Here is a 24,107-nt window from a genome sequence, read left to right on the forward strand (position 1 = left end):
TTCATTTTCATTAGAAGCACAAAAACCAGAGGATTTTTCCAAGACATCTGAACCTAAATATTTGTAATTGCTTAATTTTTATGTCAAAGTAATTTTTTTTCATTTCTATCCTAAATGTTAGAACTTACATTGCAGAAAGTAGCCAAGCAAACTTAAAACATTAGAATTTCACATTCCTGATGACTTGGCTTTTCTCTGTGGTAAATAATGGTATAAATTCTAAATAAAGTGAGAAATCAATTAAATCTAAAAAACATTATAGTTAATATTTTAGCTGTTACTGTATGCCAGTCACCGTTCTAAATACATGTCATGTGCAACTCATTTCTCTTCACAATCCAACGAGATAGGTGCCATCATCCTCCAATTAGACAACGCGGGAGCAGAATGATTAAGTGGCTCTCTCAACTTTACACAGGTAAATGACAGAAAGAGCTGAACCAGGGAGTGTGACACCGGACCTTCCACACACACCGTGCGATACAGCCACTCAACAGAGATGAGAAGCCTCCATCACACTCCTGTGAAATTTATAAACAGCTGAATGTGCTGTGCTTGACCACCCTTATCAGAAGAGGCCCATCCTAACCAGCCAGTCTGCAAATTCACAGGTTTGTGGGTCCATGCTGTTATTCCTGTGCCAGTCACTCTCATTAAAAGAGATGTCCTTGTTAAAAAATATATATATATACATACATATGAAAGTATTTTTAAAATTAACGTTTGTATAAAGCCTTTTTTTCCTAATATACCTGATACTATTTAAAACAAAATTTTTTAGAAACTTGAGGTTTTAAATGTGGTTGTGTGGTGTCAAAGATAATTTGGCAGTTGATTTAAGGACTGAAATTCTTCTCAAAATAAACTATAAGATATGCTTTTGGAAAAAATACTTTAAAATTATCAGGTTGGTCAAATACAAACTATATCAAACCTATGAATCTCAGGTTCTTGATTTGTAATCTAGTAGAATGAGACTGCAATCTGATCTCTCTCTTCTCTAGAATTCTACATTTCTATAATTGTAATTTTAATACAAGGAAACACTTTCTGGAAGACACAGCCGTAGCTGTTGTCTTTGAACACAGAACTATTCTTTTTTGTTTGTTTTGTTTTTGTTTTGTCTGAGACGGAGTCTGGCTCTGTCGCCCAGGCTGGAGTGCAGTGGCCGGATCTCAGCTCACTGCAAGCTCCGCCTCCCGGGTTCCCGCCATTCTCCTGCCTCAGCCTCCCGAGTAGCTGGGACTACAGGCGCCCGCCACCTCGCCCGGCTAGTTTTTTTGTGTTTTTAGTACAGACAGGGTTTCACCGTGAACACAGAACTATTCTTATTGCAAACAACCAGGATACACAGTAAAAATAACAATTACAGGTTTTCAATTACTTTATTTTAGAAAAACAAAGGTTTACAATTTGTGCCATAGGCAGAATATCATGAATTCAACAAGTTAGTAATGCAGACTTTCAAAAACCTCTATAGATTAGTCCAAAGTAGAAAATTATTTTTTGCCCACTCTTGGACTCAGACACATTCAGAAAAAATATATATTTATAAAAATAAAATGGCAAGCCTAATCCCACCAATTGATAGTCTTAATATCCCACACTGGTTTATTTGATCTCTTTATGCATAAGAATAGTTGAATGATTTTTCCCTGTCCTAACTCCATGTCATATGAAACAATGATGAAAATATCTGTTACTTTTTACAACACCAAAATAAAAAGGCCCCAAAGCAAAACACAAAAAAAGTCACTAACAAAATCCACTAAACAAAAACAATACTGCTAATTTACCTACTCATATAGACCCTTCCTTAAATCCCCCAGGTATTTGGCATTTTAATGTTATTTCTTAATCAGAGACCAGGAAGCAACTATGTGAGAAAGAAAATGAAAATTCTAGGTCTAATACATGTTAAACAAGTTTCAGGTAATAGTAGCTGAGAAAAATATCGATGCATATAATGAAACAAAAAGAATTGCCAGATATAATGCGGTGCACAGGGTACTTGATAAAAACATGCAGTTTGTCTTGCTGAAATATCCTTAAATATTATCTGAGCACCAAATTCTGCAAAAGCAAGGATCTAGAAATCTGAATTTAGAAGTTATAGAGAACTTCACTGCAATTAAAAGCTCCAACTTCCTGAAGGACCCCATTATTCACATAGAATCATGACAAAATTCATCATGGAATTAGAATGATACCTATGTTCTTCCACTAGATTCACTTATTAAGAGACCTATCTTTACATGGAAGTAACTTTTCATGGAATGAAACTAACATTCATAGTAATCTCTCATATCACATTGAAGGGAAAAGCACACGAGCAAACAAATTTTAAAATCTGTTTTGTGAGTAGTCTGACAATGTAAATAAACATCTCCCAAAGTAGAAAAAAAAGCAAAATTTTAATACAAAAAGAAATAAAAATTATTCACTTACAAACCACCTACACATTTTGTTTTCCCAATAGACACACTTTAAAAGCACAAACAATATAAGGCAACAGTACAAAGCTGTGAAAAGGGTAGCAGAGAACTGAGGCATTCATTTATAAAGAACATCACAGAATACAAAGGAAGATCACTGGATATTTGCATTCACACTGAGCTTTACTCTTTTTTTTTTTTTTTTCCTATTAAGGTCTTTCATTTACAGGTAATGATCAACAAGACAAAAATATGCAGATGATTAACTATAAATACGAAAAAAATAGATGACACTTTCTATAGCTATTTCCCCATGTCACTGACTGCTAAGTTTTCACTTCCTTACTAGGCTGAGTTTCAAATGAGGCACCCGTACTCGTGTAAGCTTTTCACTACTACAAAACAAGCTTGACTATTGGGAACATTAAAATTTATCTTCCCAAGAATCACTCATTATTCTTTGGAGAAGAATCTACTTGTTAAAATAACAGCATTTATCTCCGGTTTCCACTTAACAGCATTTCACTCTAGTAGTTTCTGAATTTTGGACTGCAAATTTGTTTCATTTCCAAAAAACAGAAATATGGAGTGTCAAGCACTAAGAATAGGTATTTAATTATTAAATACTAAGAGTACATGGATAAAATAAAACAATTACTAGTAATTCCTTGATAATTAAGATACAAGTGTCCATACTGTCTTGATTAGTATGGCATTAGAAACAAGAGAAGACTGCCCTTGTTGACTAAATCGCTAAACAACTTCAGTGTCGGGACCATGAATCACCTATTTTTTGACCATGAGTTACATATTTTTAAATAAATGTTCAATAAAATTCTTTATAGTAGAAAATTACTCAATGAATAGCCACTCAAATCTTAGTTGCCTAACATAAATTCTAAACTTGGCTAAAATGAAGGCCTCAAAAATAATTTATCTACAATAAACATACCAAACTGTTACTTTTTAAAAAAGGGTTTTTAGACATTGCTTTGGATAGAATTCCTGTATTAGTTTACAGAAGATGAGAGGTCACTTGATGAAATGGGTGACAGAACTAAGGAAATGGAGAAGGTAACCGGCTGATCACTTTTTCCCCACTGGATGTGACTTGTCACTGGACATGCTAATGTCACTCATTATTCATTATGAAACAGACACGGACAGGTCTACAGCATTACATAATAGATGTGTCAATAAACTTTACGTGCCTGTGGGTACAAACATACGTATTCTGGAGTATAAGTTACCATAAAGTTAACACACTGTAAACATAAAAATATGATACATACTACTTTTCAAAAAGCAGAAGATTTTTATCAAAGGAAATGTTAGAAGAAATCTCAATATATAAAATAGAAATAAAATACTAGGCTGTTCTGGCTAAAGCAGGGTAGGATTAATAGAGACCCTTCCCAACCTACAATGACAGATGAAATACCCATTAAGAGTAATCCAAGGAATGGGTTGAAACCTCTACTCTCAGTAAACCCTGTTCATTTTGCGAAAGTCAATCACAAGATTTTTTTCCCCATTATCTAGGTCCATATGAAAATTTTATGATAATGCAACTGAGTATAAAGTTAAAAAGTAACATTTCTTCTCCTTTAAAAATAACTAACAAAATAAAATCACTATGCTATATAAAACCACATTATTTTTAACCTCAATCTTAATTTGATACATGGAAAAAGTTATTAGTTCTCCTTAAAGTGCCTAAATTTTAAGGACTTACTTTTGTCCGTATAAATATTATCCAAAATATATGAGGCAAATGAATGGCAGCAGGGGAGGCATTACTTTTCTATATCACACATGTATCTTCTACCTGACTCACCAATTTAAATATTCTGCCCAAGAATCTTAACTTTTTGTCACAGAATATTCAGATAGAGAAACATGCAAATAGAACTGATGTGTTCTAATCACAAATATCAGGTAAATTTTGATGGAGTGCTCTGTGTTTGTTTCAGACAAACTGTTCATCTCTTTGCTCCAAACACTTCCCCATGTATGGAGGGACTACTTTAATCCATGCAGTTGATATTAGCAAAATACAAATAACATGTTCTTTTCTGTAAAGATCATGATTAAATGTCTAAATTCAATAAATAGACTCTTTAATAATTTGAAGTCCTATCAAATATTTTATAGTAATCAAGTCTCAATCTTTCTTCTTTTCTAATACATCCTTGGGCTCCTGCACTGTAGGCACTACAGATTCTCCGCTGCTTGGCTCCTGCTGTTCTTTGCTCTCTTCTATCTGTTCTTGGTTTTCATTTTCACTTTTAGACACTTCATATCGTTCTTCTATATAACCTCCATCTGTGTCGGCTGTGTAGATTCCATAGCACATGATACTGATGACACCCAGTGGCAGGCCAAAGAGAAAGCAGCCCATCAGTGGTGAGCTCTTGAATATAGACTGTGGAAAGAGAATTAAAACTCAGTTCCCTTCATATGTAATTCTGATATGTAAAGCATGACATGAACTTGAAACCACTATAGATTTCTCTTGTTGCCTGTCAACTTGTTTTTAGTTCCAATGAATCAAAGTCAATAACTTCAGCAGTAACTACCATGTTAAAGACACTGTTAAGAGATATAATTTCTATATGCACATACATATGCATGTGTGTGTAGAACCAGCTATCAGCAGGAGAAAAAGGCATCAAATATTCTATAGCCTTTCCTAAAGACACTGATTTTTCTCACACCAACCACAAAGGTCTCTTTAAGATGCTTACTATGTGCAACCAGCAGCTTTAGAGTTGTTTCCTGAACTACAGGAATCTGCTTATGGAGAAGGCTGGGTTATTTACCACAAAGAGGGTACACACATATTCTCTTCACATGACATTTTTAATATTTTTCACTTATCTGGTTAGCAGTAAAGCTTCATTGACTAATTTCCCTCAATTTACATACTGTGTTCATAGCTCCCAGAAAAGGAAGAGTAATTTTAATGAATAGGATTTTCAACTAGAATATACTGCATGAATTGCAACGATAACTTGAGAACATAGACAAGTTCAGAGAAGAAAAAGATCACTTTGGATTGAGGTAAGAAAAGAAAGTTTCACAGAATAAAGATGTGTTTTAGGTAGGAATTTAAGGATGAGTGAGAAGGAGGCAGGATATGGGACAGGTGAGCACCAGGCAATTTGCATCAGCAAAAGCTAATATTCAAAAACCAATGAGGAAAATACTTTAGATGGACAGAGTATTCTGATGTATATCCCTGGAAAAGGGAAAGAAAGTGATCAAAATTGATTATTTTAGTAATATTAATTGTGTAGTGGAATACCATATAGATTGGAGACTGGGCAAGTGGAAGTACGGAAACCAGGTGAAAGAGAGCAGCAGCGAGACAGAATGTGATTAGGGCTCAATCCATGCTTGTGGCAACAGGAAAACACAACAAACTGAAGGATACTATGCAAGGAAAAAAACCCAAAGACTCCCAGAATTTACTTCTAAACAATAAATGTTAGCTATATTTTCATGATTGCTTTGGGCCACAATGAATGAAAATGCCCATGTAATAGCTCAAGAAGGACAACAGGAACTAAGTTTAGGGCTCAAACATATTTAGGAATTCCTCCACTGTCAAGCTGATTGACAGTTAAAGCTGGGAGAGGAAGAACAATTTCTTAAGAGTTTCAAGCAAGAAGGTTCAGATTCAAGGACTGCAAAGAGGAAAGAGAGGAAAGGGATGCTGAGAAACACTGACTGGAGAGATGGGGCAGGAGCAGGGGAGTAGTGATACTCACAGCAGCACGGAAAGGAGAATATTAAGGAAGGGATGCTTCAAAGAAATCCAGGGGAAATACATCAACTGATCTAATTAGTTTGATAGAGTGAAAGGAAGAGGAAATTAGAACGGCAGAAATAATCAGGTGTGAGGTGACAGTGAAGAAAGTCAAGGAAATATATTTAGAAAGTAAGAGAGACAGGTAATTAGGGGCAGACATGTCAATTCATCTACCAGTGTTGATATTCTACTTACATATAACAACTGTGAATAAACACTGGGACAAACAAATGAAAGTAAACACTGTTAGAAAGGATTTGATCCATCACATTTTAATTCCACATTTAAAGTCTTCTATAAAAAGAAAAAAAAAAAAAAAGGAAGGAGAGAAAAAGGGAAGAAGGAAAAACATCTGTAAATGATCTTAATTATTTACCAACTAGGGAAAAGTACAGAATTAACAGGGATGTTTAAAACTTTAAGATCTAAAATTTTATTTTGACTCCTGCAAAATAAAAAGTGACTTCCCAGCACACATCGTTTTCTTCAAGAAAAATGACCAATTTACAGAAGACAGCACGTAATGGAACTAAAAATTTCCTATTATCCACACTTTCAACAAATCATGGAAATTACTAAGTAAAAAGTTTACATGGTAGGTTGCAGAAATAAAATCTTTTAAGTTATATTATCAAGTTAATTGATTCTGAATTTTAGTTTTAACTCATCAATCATATAATTAGAAACAATTTCCACCTAATGAATATATTTTCTTAAACACTGACTAGTCATATCCTGCAAATTAAAAAGACATATTTTGACCTAATCTTTTCAAATTCAGATTTTTAACATTAACACAGCTAGACATAAAGAACCTATATCTTCTTCATTATCAATGACATAAACTGTCACAACTTACCACAATAGTAGATTTGGCATCAAATACTATTCTTTTCAATCTCTGCAAAATGCTATCACCTCCTTGGGCCTTCAAACAAAGGAAAAGAAAAATAAATTACTTAAGTACTATTACTTCATTTATTTGGTGTTACATAACCTTGTAATCGCAGGCCAAATGGTTGACTCCAAAATATTACATAATCACCTGAAAAGGCCATGTGGTAAACATTTAATGTTGTTGTTTTTTGTCTGTTTCATGTCCAGCATTCCTCCTGCCTGCTTGTGTTAACTCACCCTGATTCTACTCTAAAACATTCCTCCTCCTCTATTCGTAACCCACGTAGCTTGGCTGAAGCTCACCCACCCCTGAGTACAGCCTAACCAGCTTTTGAGTTTAGCTGGGACTGCAAAACCAGAGCTGCAGGATACCTTTGCTACTGTGCAGGGAGAGGCTCCCTGAGGATGAAAGTGCTGAAAGGAAGAGAGAGAAAAATTCCTGATGAAAATCAATCAAATCCTGTATTCGGCCACACCTGCAACCTGGCTCATTTTTCAAATTTCCAAGCTCTATGAGACAATAAAATCTGTTGTTAAACAGTCTCAGTTGCATTCCACTAACTTAAAAATAAAAGCCTGATTATATAGGTGAGTTTCATTTCAACTAATTGTTTTCAAAAATATTCTGTTTGATTAAGAGTGTTTTTCAAACTTCTTCACCTTGACCGAAAGTAGTTATGTTTGTTATTCTGTGAGCAAATTTTATATAAAGTTTGTGTAAAACTGAAACAACTCTCAAAACATAATAATTAAATTTCACACAAAAAAAATGAAGGCTCTTTCTTTTAAATTTTATTCTAGTCTATTGAATTAAGATGCATGCTGGTCACAACCTGGTTGTGACTTGCAGTGGTTTCATGACTTTCTAATACAGGTTGCAATTCACAGTCTGAAAAACACTGCAGTTAAAGTTTATAGGAAAAAAATATAAAATTAAGACTATCCATTCACTTATTTCTGAGAAATATTTTATAGGATTAAGTCTAGAACTCTCCATGGGAGCTTTTATTCTCAATAAATTTCCTCATTTCTTGAGAAATTGTGGTCTTATTTGCAGATTTTCTTAGAAAACCAGTCCTAACAACTTAATCCAACTGTACTTTTGGACCTAGAAACACACTAAGAGACAGGCAAGTTCACTATTAAGATTACCCCACACAATGCAGACCTCCTAGCATCCCTAGCCCTCAACCTTAAATGCCAACAGCACCTCCCCATCACCATGACAACCAAAAATACCCTCCAAATAACCCCTAAAAGGACATTTCCATCTTTTAGCAACCTCTGCCATAGAAGAACCTTCTGTATCTGGGAGAATGTAACTCTGTTCTGCCTATAATTGGACAGAAGCAATGTATGGAGATCCAGCCCTCTACTCTGGGTGATGGCCAACTATTCTTTTCAGAATCAGAAGTAAAGAAATCAACTAGTTTCTCCTCTACCCCAGTCCATCATCCCTTTGAAACAGAAGTGAAAAACTTACTTCTACTGTGCCATCCAAAATGTTATTTATAAACTGGACCATGTCTTCAACATTCTTAATCTGTCTATCCAGCAAGAAATATTGTTGGTTTGAAGTATTCAGTACAACTACAGTTGGGACTGTCAATTCACTGAAAATATAAAAACAAATCAAAATATACATTAAACACAGCAAAGTATTCTGATACTCATTTATATCTCAGTAGCTATAATTACAGAAGATATTTAATAAATTTGTACTTATTTTATGGTAGAAAATGATCAAACAGACCTAGTATTTATTTTATGCATTCATGACATAACTTTTTCTTAATTTTTTTTGGTATTTCTAGGATATGCAATTCATCTTTAAGTCTTTTCAAATTATCAAAAATCTCAAAAAAATTTTACAATATATGTATTGAAAAAAAATTCCTATGGGTAGATCTGCACAATTCAAACTCATGTTGTTCAAGGGTCAACAGTCCCTTTAATAATTGTATAGATACTTTTTCTTTGTCTTGATTCTTCATTATATCCCACATCTGGTACTTTAATCTTTGGCAAATCCTCTTAAGTTCTTACTGAAATGAGAGGGATAATAAATGAAGTAAGGTGATACTAATTATATTTCAAGATTTTAGCTGAAAATGATGAATGTTACCTTGGATTTGTAAGTTCACCCCCTTCCTCGCTCAGTGTTCTTACTTAGAAAATAGAAAACACCAAAATAATCTAATATATTACAATAACGAATGAAGGCATTTGCTAGATCTATGATACTAAGCAAAGTGAGAGAAAACCAACACAGCATTGTGTTGTTGAACTTCCACTGGGCCCTCAATGCGGCTAAGAGTTAGTGTGTCTCTAGTGAGATTTCCCCATCTTCATTTAGAGGCTAGCTTATTTCTCTAGCCCTCTCCTAAGCCCTGTCATACTTGCTATTATGTTCTGCCTAACTTCTCACTCTTTAGACGTTTCTTAATTATTGCCTCTTCCAGAAAACATTTCTTGAGCCCTTCCACCTTAGTGTGTACTGGGTGCAGGTGTGTGTGTGTGTGTGTGTGCAGGGGTGTGTGTGTGTGTGTGTGCAGGTGTGTGTGTGTGTGTGTGTGTGTATGTGTGTGTGTGGCGGGGGTTGAGGGTGGGAAAGTGTCTCTATGTTCCAGAGCCCTGTCCTACATAGATCTTTTCATACAGTTCTGTAATTAACATTTGTGGTCTTATCCAGTGGACTATAAGCATTTGAAGACAGGAACTCTATTCATTCTTCCATCAACAGTGTCTAACAGTGTACAACATACAGTAAATACTCACTAAATGTTCACTGAATAGAGTGGGTTCTTGTTTCAAATTTATTAATTCAGTACAGGGTTTGGTAAATGTTTTCTAATATCAGTCTTGTGAAGTGGCAAATTAAATCTTTAAATCATAATTTTAGATAAAAATTATTTTAAAACTGCACATTTTTCCTACAAATTTAGTCTACTAAAATAAATTCTAGAACAGTTCTTGAATGCTAAACATTTTCTATTTAATAGTCTTCACATAATTTTAAAGAGATAAAAATTTTAAAATTGCACATTTTCTTACAAAGTTATTTGTCTATTAAATTCTACAACAATTAGTTTTCGAATGCTAAACATTTTCTATTTAATAGTTATATTGCCCATTAAAACTGAACTTCTCAAGGTATGTATTAAGCAGAAGCTATGAAATTTACAAGTTTTGGAAAAATGGCTTCTTTTCAGAATATGAGAAAACATTAAATCAGGAGATAATTTTTTTTTTTTTACTATAGACCAATATTAAAGTCAGTAAGTTTCAAATACAGAATTTGAAAACTAAAGTAAAATATTTAATGGGAAAATATCTGTATCTGAATATGTCAACTGTTTGCTTTTTTTCAGCTATTTAATCCTTCTACCTGTATCTCAGAAACAAATTTAATAATATTAAGATTTGATAGCAAAATCATTCAGCACTTTACTTACTCCATCAGCAAGGTATTTATGTAGTCATTTCCATCCATATGGCCAAATTGAAAATCCCTAACAAACGACAACCAAAAATAAATAAATAAAAGGCAAGGGGGTGGGGAGAGAAAGAGAGAAAGCTCATTAAATATCAAAAAAGTAAATAAAACAATGAACTTAACATTAGGCCTCAGTAAGCCCAGAAACTGTAAACATCTCACATGTAAATCATATACAATAAATTCTGCTAAGAGTGTAAATTCTACTGGCTTCTGAGATACAAATACATGAGTAAAGGAAATTCTAAGACATTTCTACTTGGTTTATGCATATTTAAAATTCAGGGAAATATAAGCTAATCTATCTGAAATATGTTTAAGAAAAATTACCCATTTTCCCTAAAAAAAAAAAAGGACTAATCAAAAGACGCTACATACCATGTAAGAAAACTATACAATGACCCATTATTAGAAGACTCAGAATAGGAAAGAAAAAATAATTCAATAATAAAATACATTTATATTGACTGTCTTTTTTTATGGTAGCAACAATGATTCAGCATAGTAAAAATACATGTATTTCTGATGCCATTTTTATTCAGTGATTCTTTTGAGTTTCTGTTAGAATAATCGTCTGCCTATCTCTGACTTCTGATTGCTCATTTATCTCCAATTATAACTACATTTGCATATTTTATTTACATAAAATGCATCTCAAATCGTATCAAGAAGCCAGGTATGATACAAATTATGGATCAAACTGTTTCTTTTTTTTAAATTGCAGGACATACCATCAGTGAATTTCAAGATCCAGACAATTGATGCTAAAATGCAATGTGCTATACAGTAGTCCCCCCTTATCCAGTTTCACTTTCTGTGATTTCAGTTCCCTATGGTCAACCATGGTCTGAAAATATTAAATGAAAAATTCCAGAAATAAACATATACATAATTTTATTATAGTGTATTGTTACAATTGTTCTATTTTATTATTACTGTTGATCTCTTACTGTGCCTAATGGATAAATTAAACTTTATCACAGGTATGTAGGTACAGACAAAATTATAGTATACGTAGTATTCCATTCTATGCAAAGTTTCAGTCATCCACTGGGGGTCTTGAATGTATTTCCTGTGGATAAGTGAGAACTACTGCTATACTTCCCTTCCTGGATTCACCTCTAAAAGCATGAATACTAGTAAGTTTGCTTTATTAAATTACAAAACTGTATTTAAAAAAATAAAGGAATCTCTCAGAATATAAGCACCTACCTATGGAAGAGGTCTCTGTAATCTCTTGCAACTTCCTGAATAATTGACTTCAATCTGTAGAAGAACAAACATATGAACTGGTCATCTGCACTTGAAAAATATAATTTTCCAATGACAGTATCTGCTCTCTTACATCTAATTGCTGCAGGAAAAGTAAGATACCACATCAAGTCTATCTAAAGCCATGTAGTCTGAAATGACCATTTGAAGCTTAAAACCATATCGAGGCATTATACCTGGCATGTTCAACTGATGTATTTTTCTCATCAATAACTGCAAGAGCCACAAGCTTTCCTGAAATAAAGAATGACACATTTGAATTCAATCACCCTTATTACACAAACTGTTCAATCAACACTTTAGTTCTGAGCAGGAAATTGTAAAGTATTTCTAGAATTTAATTCCAATCACCCTACACGTTATATCAAATTAAATCAACAAATTATGGTATATGTTTGTAGAGTGAATCAGTGAATTAGTCAACCCAGGTGACAAATTCCCTTCCACTTCCCACCCCAAAATGTAAATACGAGTAAATATGTAATTTATACACTAAAATTGTACTTTTTATACCAACTTACAAGCTTGAATTGTATTTTTTCCTTGCACCCTACAAATTGACTAAGATAACTTTTTCAAAGGCTAAAAACATAGGAAATAAGTTGATTAAAAACAAGTTTGCTAAGAATTATTGTAGCTCTAAAACAATGGTCTAGAAGAATAAGAAAATGATTTTTACATGGCCATTGACTTTGGTACCATGATTCAGTAGTTGCCAGTTACAAATATGCAGAATTAAACTGACTCACATTTACTTAACCCTAAATACAACATAAAGCATATGTATCCTGATATCCTCTAGGAAGCTGGCATGATGTAATAACCAGAAGACTGGTGTTAGAATCAGAAAACCACACACTGCTATCTAGCAGTGTCCATCATGTTCCAGGCACCATACCAAGGCACAGGGGAACAGGGAAGTGCCTCAGTAAACTTCAACCTATTTTCAAAAACTAATACATATTTCATAGAGGTATCGGGAGAGTTAAGTAAGATTAGACGCACAGAAATACGGACATAAACCTGGTTCAGAGCAGGTACATACAAGTAGGATTAAATCAATAATCTTTTAGTATTATCCCTGTATTTTAATGCTGCGTCTAATTCCATACTGCTTCAACACCTGTTTAAATTCTACACAATCTTTAATCTTCTTTTAACTCTCTGATGAAAACAGTTCACAATGGTATCTACCTTCTTGAAATATCTCATCTACTATTCATTTTTTTGTATTATATGCTGCTTTAATTTTCAAATGCCTCTGAGTTTTTTTTTTTCAAAATGTCTACAACACGCAGAGAATTCTCCCACAGACCAACAGGATTCTAAGAAACACAGACACAGTTTCTCACATATTCATTCAACAATTATTGAGTGTTAAATAATGTACCACACACTGGGCTGGTTACGAGGACATGGTGATGAGCAAACACAGACAATGCTCTGCGCTTGTGAAAGCACAATACGGTAGAACTGGTAGACATTTTCATCAAATAAATGTCCTGTTAAAAATAAGAATATGCTGCTATAAAAAAAATTATAGTGTAAATTAATGTAGTTTGACGGGGTCAGTAAAGATTTTCCTAAGGAAGCAGTATTTGGTCTGAGTTTGATGGATGAATATGAATTAACTGCATATTTCCAGACAAAGAAAAAAGCATGTAAAAAGGTGCTTTGGTGCAAGTGGCATAGCCTTTTCAAGAAACTGTTATCAAGCAAACTTGGGTAAAAATGATAAAATAATAGTAACAATAATAAAAGAAACTAAAAGGTTAGTGTGCCTCAAGAAGGAAGAGTGTGGGGAGAGGCTAGAGTGAAATGAGGCTGGAGATGTAGGCAAGAGTTAGAACTTCTGAGAAAGACACGAGGTGTCTGAAGCCGCAGAGCGTCGGGAGGCTGCTGTGGTGCTAACATAAGAGGACAGGTCGGGTGAAGAGCAGGAGCACGACCACAGCTGATGCCTAACAAGGGCAATTATGTCAGACACACAAAAGAACACTGCCACAGCACACTTCTGTCTCCAAGTTCATCTGGGAAAAGATGTGTTCAGTCGAGCCAAAGCCACTTGTTTGAATCACCTCAAGGTCATGCTATGTCCTATAATTACTATACAAGCAAAACTACTATATTCCTACATTTCTCCCTTTTCCTTTCATGTGAGTCTGAAATAATTAAAAAGCCTGGGAACGGTGGCTCACGCCTGTAATCCCAGCACTTTGGGAGGCCAAAGTGCGAGGATCATGAGGTCAGGAGATCAAGACCATCCTGGCCAACATGGTGAAACCCCGTCTCTCCTAAAAATACAAAAATTAGCTGGATGTGGTGGCACGCACCGAGTCCCAGCTACTCGGGAGGCTGAGGCAGGAGAATCACTTGAACCAGGGAGGTGGAGGTTGCAGTGAGCCGAGATCACATCACTGCATTCCAGTCTGGCGACAGAGAAAGACTCCGTCTCAAAAAAAAAAAAAAAACAAAAAACCAAAAACCAGAATCAGAAAGTAAAACCACAGTCTTTGACACTGTCCCCAGCAACTTCCAATAATGAGCTAATACACAGCTTCTTCTGTAAAGATAAGCAAAGACAGAAATATCACTAGACACAGAACATTAAAAGCAAGCTCAGGTACAGAACAGAAATATCCCCCAAAATGTTAAAAACAGGAGAACGTGTAAGAATGTCTCTAATTTTCATTAATTAGATTTAAGAGCAGGCTATCATAAAGAAGAAACTCTACGCCTATTATATTTTTAAAAATTGAGTCTTGAATAAAATTTTCTCATTGTTTTACTCAAAAACTATACTTCCAGGCTATTTACCATAAAGTTACTAATGGAAACAAATGTGGCACCAATAACCAAGATTTCTCATTTCTAATTTGCTATAAATTTATAAAACACTTTCTCCTAAAACTTATAGTTAGCTTCTTATAATTTTTATAGTTTGCATCTGAGACCATATAATCGGCTTCTTATAGCTTTCATTTTTGTATTTGTGTTTATATTTGCATTGCCTGACATTTGCAACAGTGTAACTTTAAGAAACCATGCCAAATTTAATTTACATTTTTCCCTTTCACAGGTAAGAGCAGGCCTTATAAATAGGTTGTGCTAAGTTTTATCTTAACTTCTATCACAAAATCAGTCTCCTGTGTATAGCTTCTTAGTTGGTTATTTTTCTCACTCTCTTATTACCCAGGCTTTTTGTTTTCCTTGCCACCATCAGTTCTATTAGTAAACCATCGCTTTAATCACTGACCCATATGCAAAGGTATATCTTCTGGTAATATCAGTTTATGTTCTCATAAAGAACTGGCATTCAGATCTAAAATAAAAAAATAAGTTAGGAAATAGAGCTTAAATTCATTTCCTACAAAATAAGATTTTAAATAATCAATCACAGAAAAATCATGTAATGTGATGGAGACTTGTAAATATGCTTGTTACCTGTGTCTCCAAGTTCATATAAGAGGAAGCCATCCATAGCAAGGTAATTCTGAAACCTTTCCCTGTTGATCCATGATGACAGATCACCATCTTCATACTCTTAAAACCAAGACAAGGGTTAACAAATTATAGTATAAATATGAGTTTAAGATAGTTATAATAGCTTTAATCTGGTAACAGGTATAAAATGCCTGACAGAGAATCATTCATCCATAAATATTATTTTTAGGAATTTATTGCAAGAGTACGATCAAATGTACAGAAGGATTAATGCACAAAGCAATCTTCATTTATAGCATCATTAAAAATAGCTATATTTTTATTCAAATAAATTCAAAATAAAGGAAATAATTCAAAATAAAGGAAAAAATTCAAAATAAAGGAAATAATCAAAATATCCTAAATTGGAAATAATTTAAATAAATTTTGGTATATGTCGAGAAAGATCATTTATAAATTTTCAAAAAAACGTATAACTGAACAGATTACAAAACAATATAGGTTATTATACAATATATAACAGTGTAACTGTAACTTTGTAAAAAAAAAAAAAAGTATGAAAAGATAAACTCATAGAATGGTAAAATGAAGTCAGTTATTCCTAAATGGTTACCCTGGATCAATGGTTATACTCGGGTCATGGCACTATAGGTAATTTTTATTACAATTTCTTTGCTCTTCTCTCTTTATGACAGTCTTCCTAGTTTACAGCTCTTTCTCAAAGGTACAACTAACACACATATAAAATCATAGTACCTTAGCTTTTTTCCAATATAAAATAATTCCTCTGCTAAGCAGGTAGAAAATATCTAAGAGAAATATTACATCCTGATTAGAAATATAATTCTGAAGTCATTGTTCAAAATTATTACAATTGCATAAAAAAGGTGATGTAAAGCAAATGTCTATAAAAGCCTACCAACACATCTGGTTGAAGATAGGATTTTAATGACTTCTGGAAAGGTATGCTTTTTCTTGCAATGCTAAACAAAACATTTTCAAGTTATCAAACCCATAAAATAAGTGACACAATGCAAATCTTAAAAGTATTTATGGATTCGAATTTACAAATTAGGAAAATAAACATAAAACTAGAAATTGATTACTGGGCCACAATGTCCACTCCATGCTAAAAGCAAATTTTCTATGAGATTGCATACAGTGATCAATTTGAATTTCATTTGAAAATAAACCATCTCAAATACTGCATGTTCTCATTTAGAAGTAGGCGGTAAACACTGGGTACCATGTGGACATAAAGATGGGAACAACAGATACTTGGGAGATGGGGAGGAGGACAAGGGCTAAAAAACTACCTATTGGGTACTATGTTCATTACCTGGGTGATGGGATCATTTGTACCCTAAACCTCATCATCATCCAATCTACATTCTAGAGTATTTCTGAATGAATGGGTGTTCCCTATCTGGCCTCAAACATGGTAACCACAAGCCACAGGAGGCCACGGAGCACTGAAATGCGGTTAGTGAGAACAAGAAATTGGATTTTAAATGTTATTGAATTAGAATTTAGAACGCTAGCAAGAACGCTATCAGCTAAGACTGCACTCACTTTTGCTTTTGAGTGGCTTTGTGGTGTCCTACAGATGTCGAGTTTCACCGTTTCCCTTGAAATTTAAAATATCCCCTGTAGCCCCTGTGAGTTTGCTGCACTGCCCTGGGGTATCTCAGAGCACAGTTTGGAAAACATGAAAGTAGGCATTTCAAAATACCAAGGAATGATGTTAGTTGTTGTAGCTGCATGTGGTTTATCTGCAAATAAAAAGTCTGCATTATGTAAAGAGATGCGTAATATAAAGCCCTGATGAAATGCCACTACAATTTGCTTTAAAGTACTTCAACAAATTCAAAGTTAAAGTTAGAGCAAATGTCATGATGGGCAAAGATCTTGTAAGTGTTTAACTTCGGTGATGGGTATGCAGGGCTTTACCGTTCTCTACTATGATGTATGTTTGATATTACAATTAAAATATTTTAAAAGTAGACCAAGTATTTGCTTCAGTGAAGAAATGCTGAATAGCAGGTAAGCGGTTATTTCTAACAGCTAAGGGGAAATGCCGCTACAGAGGGATACACAGGGGCTTCAACACTATTGAACACGTGTTACTTCTTCAAGCCTTTTTCTGTATCTGAAATGTTACTTCAAAAAAACTAATTCTGAACATTTTAAAGTAATGTATAAAAATCACATATAATTTATTCCTCAAAAACACATACAATTTAACAAACAACAAAAAGAAATGTTGTGTAGGTAAAGCTCGGAATAAAAATAACAACTAAAAGTTGAAGGGTGAAAAACCCCAAAACATCAGTCATTCAAGTAATGAGAACTGTTATTCTCATTAAACAGTAGAAGCATTTACAAAATCTTTCCACCTAAGTCATATAATAGACATTTTAATTTTAAAATGTTTTACATGAGTTAAAGACTTGGAACTTACCGTCATAAACAAAGTAAGTTTCGTCTTTGAAAACAAGCACAGCCGGCATCTCTTTTAGTGTCACATACTGCAAAAAATCAGAAGTTTAAATAACTTTTATCACTAAAAAATTCTAATTAGTAACTATAATTTCAAAAGTCTTGAGATACCAGAAAACACAAACACACATAAAAATAACAAAAAAGAATGTCACAAACAATTAAAGAGTACAGTCAATCCCAAACTCATCCAAGGAGCATATATGAATCTTTTTCTATATCCCCTGGTACAATGTCCTGTTTGCTATAGTAAAGACTGTGGATTATTCTTAACTGATAACAGACTTAAACATCAACCAGCCTATTTAGGTTTAAGTCCTTCCCCACCACTCACTGGCTGTGTGATAATGAGCCACTTTACCTAGGGGAGTCTGCTTCCTCATCTGTGGAACAGAGACACTGAGACTACCTACCTCACAGAACAATTGTGAGAGTTATGTCAGATACCATAACTGAGAGCACTGCTTAAAGTGTAAACTGCTTTATAAGCCACTTACAGTAGTAATAAGGGATTCATTCAGAAAGTACCAGCTGCTTACACCTGAGTTGTACTTATTTCGAGAGTAAAATTATACTAGAAAACAAATATCAGATCAGAAGACAAATAATGTAGAAAAATAACAATAAAATAAAAATAAAGACAGTTGTCCTGGAAATATTAAAAAGGGAGGGAGACACATCTCGGGGGAGAGAAAATAATACAGAATGATTTGGTTACATTACTATTAAAAAATGGTATAGCACTATGAAAATAACAATTTTAAGGGCACTGCAAGAGCTCTTAAGTCAAGCATGCTCCATTCACCTGCTCTTGGCAACTCATCCACACAGATGCTTAGGAAGTATTTTTCAACATTCAGCACCTCCCTCCTTCATCAACATCCCTGAATGGTTCTTACTAGAACACAAATGATATAGTCTCAAATCTTGCAGCCATCTAGTCTCACACACTCTGAAGCTCTCTTCCTCTCCCGTGTTTTCTTCAACTATCTTCTATTACTGTTATAGTCTGCATGCCAATCTCCTTCGTTCATCTGTAAGTATTCTGAAGTCAGAAACTGTCTAACTTCATCTTTGTACCCCCTTACTGCATCTCCTAGGGTTTTCATAAATACCAGTTGCAAAGCTAATGAAGCTCTGAAGGACAAAACATTAATATTCAAAGTATGGGAAGACCACAAAATTATGGGCTTTGCCGTTATTTGAGAATCATCTATGGGAGTAAAACTCATATTTCTCTGAAGTAACTATTATTTCCCCTAGCAGACTTTTCCAAATACATCCTTAAAACTAAAAAAAGGCAGATGACGAATATTAACATCTTCAGGAATAAAGAATGACTAAACAAACTAGTTGAGAAGGCCGATTAAAAAATAATAGAAGTAATGCACAAATACTAAATATGCTTACATAACAGATGCTATATATATGCCTACCCAGGCTCTCTGGGTTCTAGGGATTTTGGCCTAAAACACCTCATTGTTACATGAGGATTAAGATGGTGTCAAATGGTGCCAGGGCCTAGAACACAGCAAACCCTCTGGTGCACTCCAAGTGCCAACTGCTTGCAAACCTTTGTAGATGAGGACCTAGCATAAATTCTCATCTCTCATACAAAAATGTGGTTCACTGGACTTGGGAGACAAAAATGTGTAAGAAGTTCAGATTCTAGTCCGTTTTAAGCCTTTATGTTACATCAGGGCATTCCAGAACAGTGGTTTGTAACCTTCTGAGAACCCTGTCGGAGATTCTGATGGCAAGTGTGGCCTCTTCTTCTCATCTTACTCAAGGCAGCGGCAGCCCGTCGGGAGCAGCTGCTGCGGGAATGCCCGCTGCAGCAGGGGAGGTGCGGCAGGGGCTGCATGCTCCGTGGAGCCAGTGGGGGCCAGGAACAGGCGGGAGAGTCCTACCCGCTACCAAATTTGTGGGGTGGGAGCCCCATGCTCCCAGGTGTAGCTGAAGCTGCTCAGCAGTGGTTCTGGACCCTGGCATCCCTGAGCTCTCTGGGACCCAGAAAGCAGCCACCCCACCCCCCAACTCCTGCAGGTTCAAAAATGCCTGCTCCTGCTCCCTGGCCTCTCCCTGCTCCCAGTGCCTGCTCTGATTTTGGAACAAAGTTGTGGCCGAGCCCGAGTGCTGTCACAACTTAGCCGGGTGTGTGTGCTCGGGGCGGCACTGACATGCCAGCTCCCACCAGTGCCTGGGCTTCCTCCAGACTTGGACATCGACAAGCGTGGGAGGGAGGCTGGCTCAGCGCAACCTGCAGGCACTCCTCGGCATGAACAGCCTGGTTGCCATAGACGGTATAATGATGATGGCGGGAGTCAGACAGTTTCCTAGGCAGGAATGGGTGGGTCCCCAGTAAAATCCCAACTTCCGGCCAAGGAGGGCCTAAAGCCTGGGGGCCAGGCTACCAGTTCTGGGTGAAGTCCACGGTCTGGAGTAAGAACTTCATTGATGACCATACAGCCAACTGGATAGCGCCTTTTCCAGGCCTGACCGTGGCCACCCATGGACCACTCAGCATGCACCTCCTCAATTCTGAGCACATAAAAACCCCAGACTAAGCCAGACACAGACTTGTCCGGATGACCTGTCTGTGGAAAGGAGCTACCTACTCGGGTCTCCTGAGAGCTATTCTGCTGCTCAATGAAGCTCCTCTCCACCGTGCTCATCCTCCAGTTGTCCATGTGCCTCATTCTTCCCGGATATGGGACAAGAACTTAGGAACCACACAATGGAGGGACTGAAGGAGCTGTAATGCAAACAGGACTGAAACATGCCCCCCAGTCACCATGTTGCAGGTGACAGGAAGGAGAGAAGAGCTGTGACCCTCCTGGGAGCCCAGACCTTGGGGCTCCCCAAGTCAGGGCTGCGACACACTGTTAACACCCTCTTCAGGGCTCTGCAGTTCATGGTGTTTTCTGAGCTTTCAGGTGCCACTGCATTCCCCTTGTCCAGATGCTGGTTCTTGCAGCAGTGGAAGCCACTTGCAGCACATCTAGTCCAGCCACAGCCTCACATGGAGCAGGTGCCTGGAGCTGCCTTCCCTATGGCAGCCAGCACGCTTGGCTGTGCGCAGTGGCCAGATCCCACACTTGCTCACTCACACACCCCTTGCTGCTCCATGCCTGGCTCATCCTTGGCAGGCATGGGATCTGGGCCTGTAGCATGAGCCAAGCACAGCCTGCCAGGATGAGTGGGCAGAATAAGCCCAGCGGGTGCAAGCAAAACCCAAGCAGAGGCACTGGTGGCCACAGAGGTTTCTGGTGGTGAAGCGACAACCTAAGGATCCGGTGACATTACCTTCCCCTTCAACAGTAAATACATAAGCATAAAATACTTGGCAAACCAAAATGGGTGTAGGTTGTCCAGAAACTGAGGTTCCTCCAGGAGTTGAAAATCATTGCGGGGTACGTAAGATAAACACCTACATATATTGCAGGAAGCATTAAACACCTACTTAGGCAAGTCTGTAATCTTAAAATATTTAAACATTAAAACATTTAAAAGAAATGAAATGTCTGACTTACCTTTGTGAAAAGAAAAATATTTCAATTTTTTGTATAATTTATATTGATTCAAAAGAAAAATTCCCTTGACTTCTTTCATGTTTCCCCTGAGTTATTGCCAAATTCCTAAGGTCCTCTACTCATTAAAAGTTTCCTAAAGAGAAGTCTACACTTGCGATCTCCACTTCCTTACTTGCCATCAGTGTCTCCCAAACACCAATAAGGTTTTGGTCCCCACTACTCCTCTGAAAACCACCAACAACCTCCATGTGGGCACATATTGTGGTTATTTTCCTCTCATTATTTTCTTGATCACTTTGCAAAATTCTCACACAAACTGTTAACTCCTTTTAAAACACTTCATCTTGGCTTCCAACTCATCTGTTTTTCCTAATTTACTATTTTTTCTCATTTTCCTTTGCTGACCTCAGGTTCTGGGCCTACTTATTTCCTTAAAAAATTGCTTCCCATGTCTAGGAAGGTTCTTTACACAGCCTTGACTTAATTCTAGACCCCTATGTCCAACTGCTTATTTGATGCTTATATTTAGATTCCTAATATGACATTCTGAATCAAATTAAAATGAGTAATTCAAAGCACTTTTCACTCTCCATATTTTCAACCTCTTCCTTCTCCAATATTCCTCAAGTTCATAAAACACCACCATCTACTCAATTGTTCAAACCAAAACATCTAAGAGTCACTCTTGATTCATTCCTATTCTTCCAGATCAGCAAGCTCTGACAATTCTATCTTCTAAACGCAACAATCCTTTCACTTCTTCCCAACTCTCTCACTAACCATCAAGCCCAAATTTCTCAGATTACTGCAAAAGTTCAATTGGTATCTGTGGACCTACTCTCATACCTATCTAATGCACTCTGCACTTAGCACAGAGTAATGTCCTTAAACAAGAACATCGGTCCATGTTCTTCACAAACTTCAACCTCATCACATGCACTGCCATGACTTACAAAGCCTACACTGCTCTCTACCTACTTCCCATCGCACTGTATGCACTACAGTCACATTGGCCTACTGTTTTGTTCCTGTATCATGTCAGGTGTGTTCTCATCTTGGACATCTGTTATCTGTTCCTTGTTTCTGGAGTATTGTATCCACAGATCTTTGCACGGCTCCTTCATATCATGTAAAAGTCTCATTTCAAGTATGTTCTTGAGACAAACATTTCTTGACCAATCAACCTACAGCACCCATCCCACTCCTATTTGCCCCAACTACTACACTGTTTTAAAATTTATTATTATTATTATTATTATTATTTGAGATGGAGTCTCACTCTGTCACCCAGGCTGGAGTGCAGCGGCGCAATCTCGGTTCAACGCAACCTCTGCCTCCCAGGTTCAAGCAATTCTCCTGCCTCAGACTCCTGAGTAGCTGGGATTATAGGCCTGCGCCACCACGCTTGGCTAATTTTTGTATTTTTAGTACAGATGGGGCTTCACCATGTTGGCCAGGCTGGTCTCATACTCCTGACCTTGTGATCTGCCCACCTCGGCCTCTCAAAGTGCTGGGATTACAAGCGTTAAGCCACCAGGCCCGGCCTTAATTATTATTATTTTTTTGAGACGGAGTCTCACTTTGTCACCCAGACTGGAGTACAGTGGTTCAATCTTGTCTCACTGCAACCTCCACCTCCCAAGTTCAAGTGATTCTCCTGCCTCAGCCTCCCAAGCAACTAGGACTACAGACGCGTGCTACCATGACCGGCTAATTTTTGTATTTTCACTAGAGACAGGATTTTATCATGTTGGTCAGGCTGGTCTCGAGCTCCTGACCTCAGGTGATCCACCTGTCTAGGCCTCCTAAAGTGCTGGGATTACAGGCATGAGGCACTGCACCTGGCCTTTAATTTTTTTTCATGGCACTTATGATATCCTGTTTATCGACTAGTTTACTGAGGACCACTATCTCAGTTTGAGGACCCAAAAATCACTGTATTTGCCACACACACACACACACACACACACACACACAAAATAATCCACCACTTGTAAGCCAATTTAGGAGTTTGAGGTATCACTTGTCATCACTACTTTTATTTTAAAAAGAAAGAAGCACTAATGTAAATCCCTAAATGCTATGAATCTGATGGTATTTGTTTATTAATAAAAAGAAATCTAATACCAGTAGTAAAGAATCAGCATGTTTACTCTTTCCACACACATCACAGTAAATAAATCTGATACTAAAATCAATAATCAAGAAATGATAAATCAATTTTATCTATTAAATCAAGTAATAATTTAATAAATAAAATTGTGTCATTAAAATCAAATTTTAAATATTACCTCAGGAACCACTTCTTCTGAGGCAGAAAAGAAGTACGTATATACAATCAATTCTGAAGCAGCATCTATGTATTTCTCCTGTGAAGATACAAACAGAGAAACAGTCATTGAAAAATGTTAAAGGTCAAAATTCATTCCTCATTAAACAATGAGAGTTACCTTATGTAGTAAGGGTCACCACTGTAATTTGCTACCTAATATCCTTTTAGGTGAAAAGAAGAAATATAAGCAAATAAAATTGTTTCTAAGGCAAAGCCAACGTAATTAAGAGCTTTTATCTTTCTTCAAATAAAGTTCATTGAATATAACATAAGTTCAATTTGCAGGTATTCATTTAATTATAAATTAGACAAACAAAATGATGGTGATGATTATAGGATGATATGTGTGTATACAAATACAAAGTCTGCAGTCTCAAAGACTCAG

At 36.2% G+C, this 24,107-nt stretch overlaps 1 protein-coding gene across 2 annotated transcripts in view; it reads right to left on the minus strand.

Annotated features, from left to right (window-relative positions):
* Positions 1–1,366: 1,366 nt before the first annotated feature.
* TMX3 (thioredoxin related transmembrane protein 3) overlaps positions 1,367–24,107 on the minus strand; it is a 39,542-nt gene continuing 16,801 nt past the window's right edge. The window contains exons 7-15 of one of the 2 annotated variants that reach the window (XM_021930211.2): positions 23,682–23,759; positions 17,820–17,886; positions 15,359–15,457; positions 12,091–12,148; positions 11,855–11,908; positions 10,602–10,658; positions 8,630–8,759; positions 7,109–7,177; positions 1,367–4,860 (exon numbers count right to left, since the gene is read on the minus strand). In XM_021930211.2, coding sequence (XP_021785903.1) covers positions 4,600–4,860; positions 7,109–7,177; positions 8,630–8,759; positions 10,602–10,658; positions 11,855–11,908; positions 12,091–12,148; positions 15,359–15,457; positions 17,820–17,886; positions 23,682–23,759 — 873 coding nt within the window. In that variant the 3' untranslated portion in view covers positions 1,367–4,599. The remainder of the gene's footprint in view (positions 4,861–7,108; positions 7,178–8,629; positions 8,760–10,601; positions 10,659–11,854; positions 11,909–12,090; positions 12,149–15,358; positions 15,458–17,819; positions 17,887–23,681; positions 23,760–24,107) is intronic. The other variant, XM_003914467.5, reaches the window with a different exon arrangement.

Source organism: Papio anubis, chromosome 19 (genome assembly GCF_008728515.1).
Source record: "Papio anubis isolate 15944 chromosome 19, Panubis1.0, whole genome shotgun sequence".
Classification (NCBI taxonomy): Eukaryota; Metazoa; Chordata; class Mammalia; order Primates; family Cercopithecidae; genus Papio; species Papio anubis.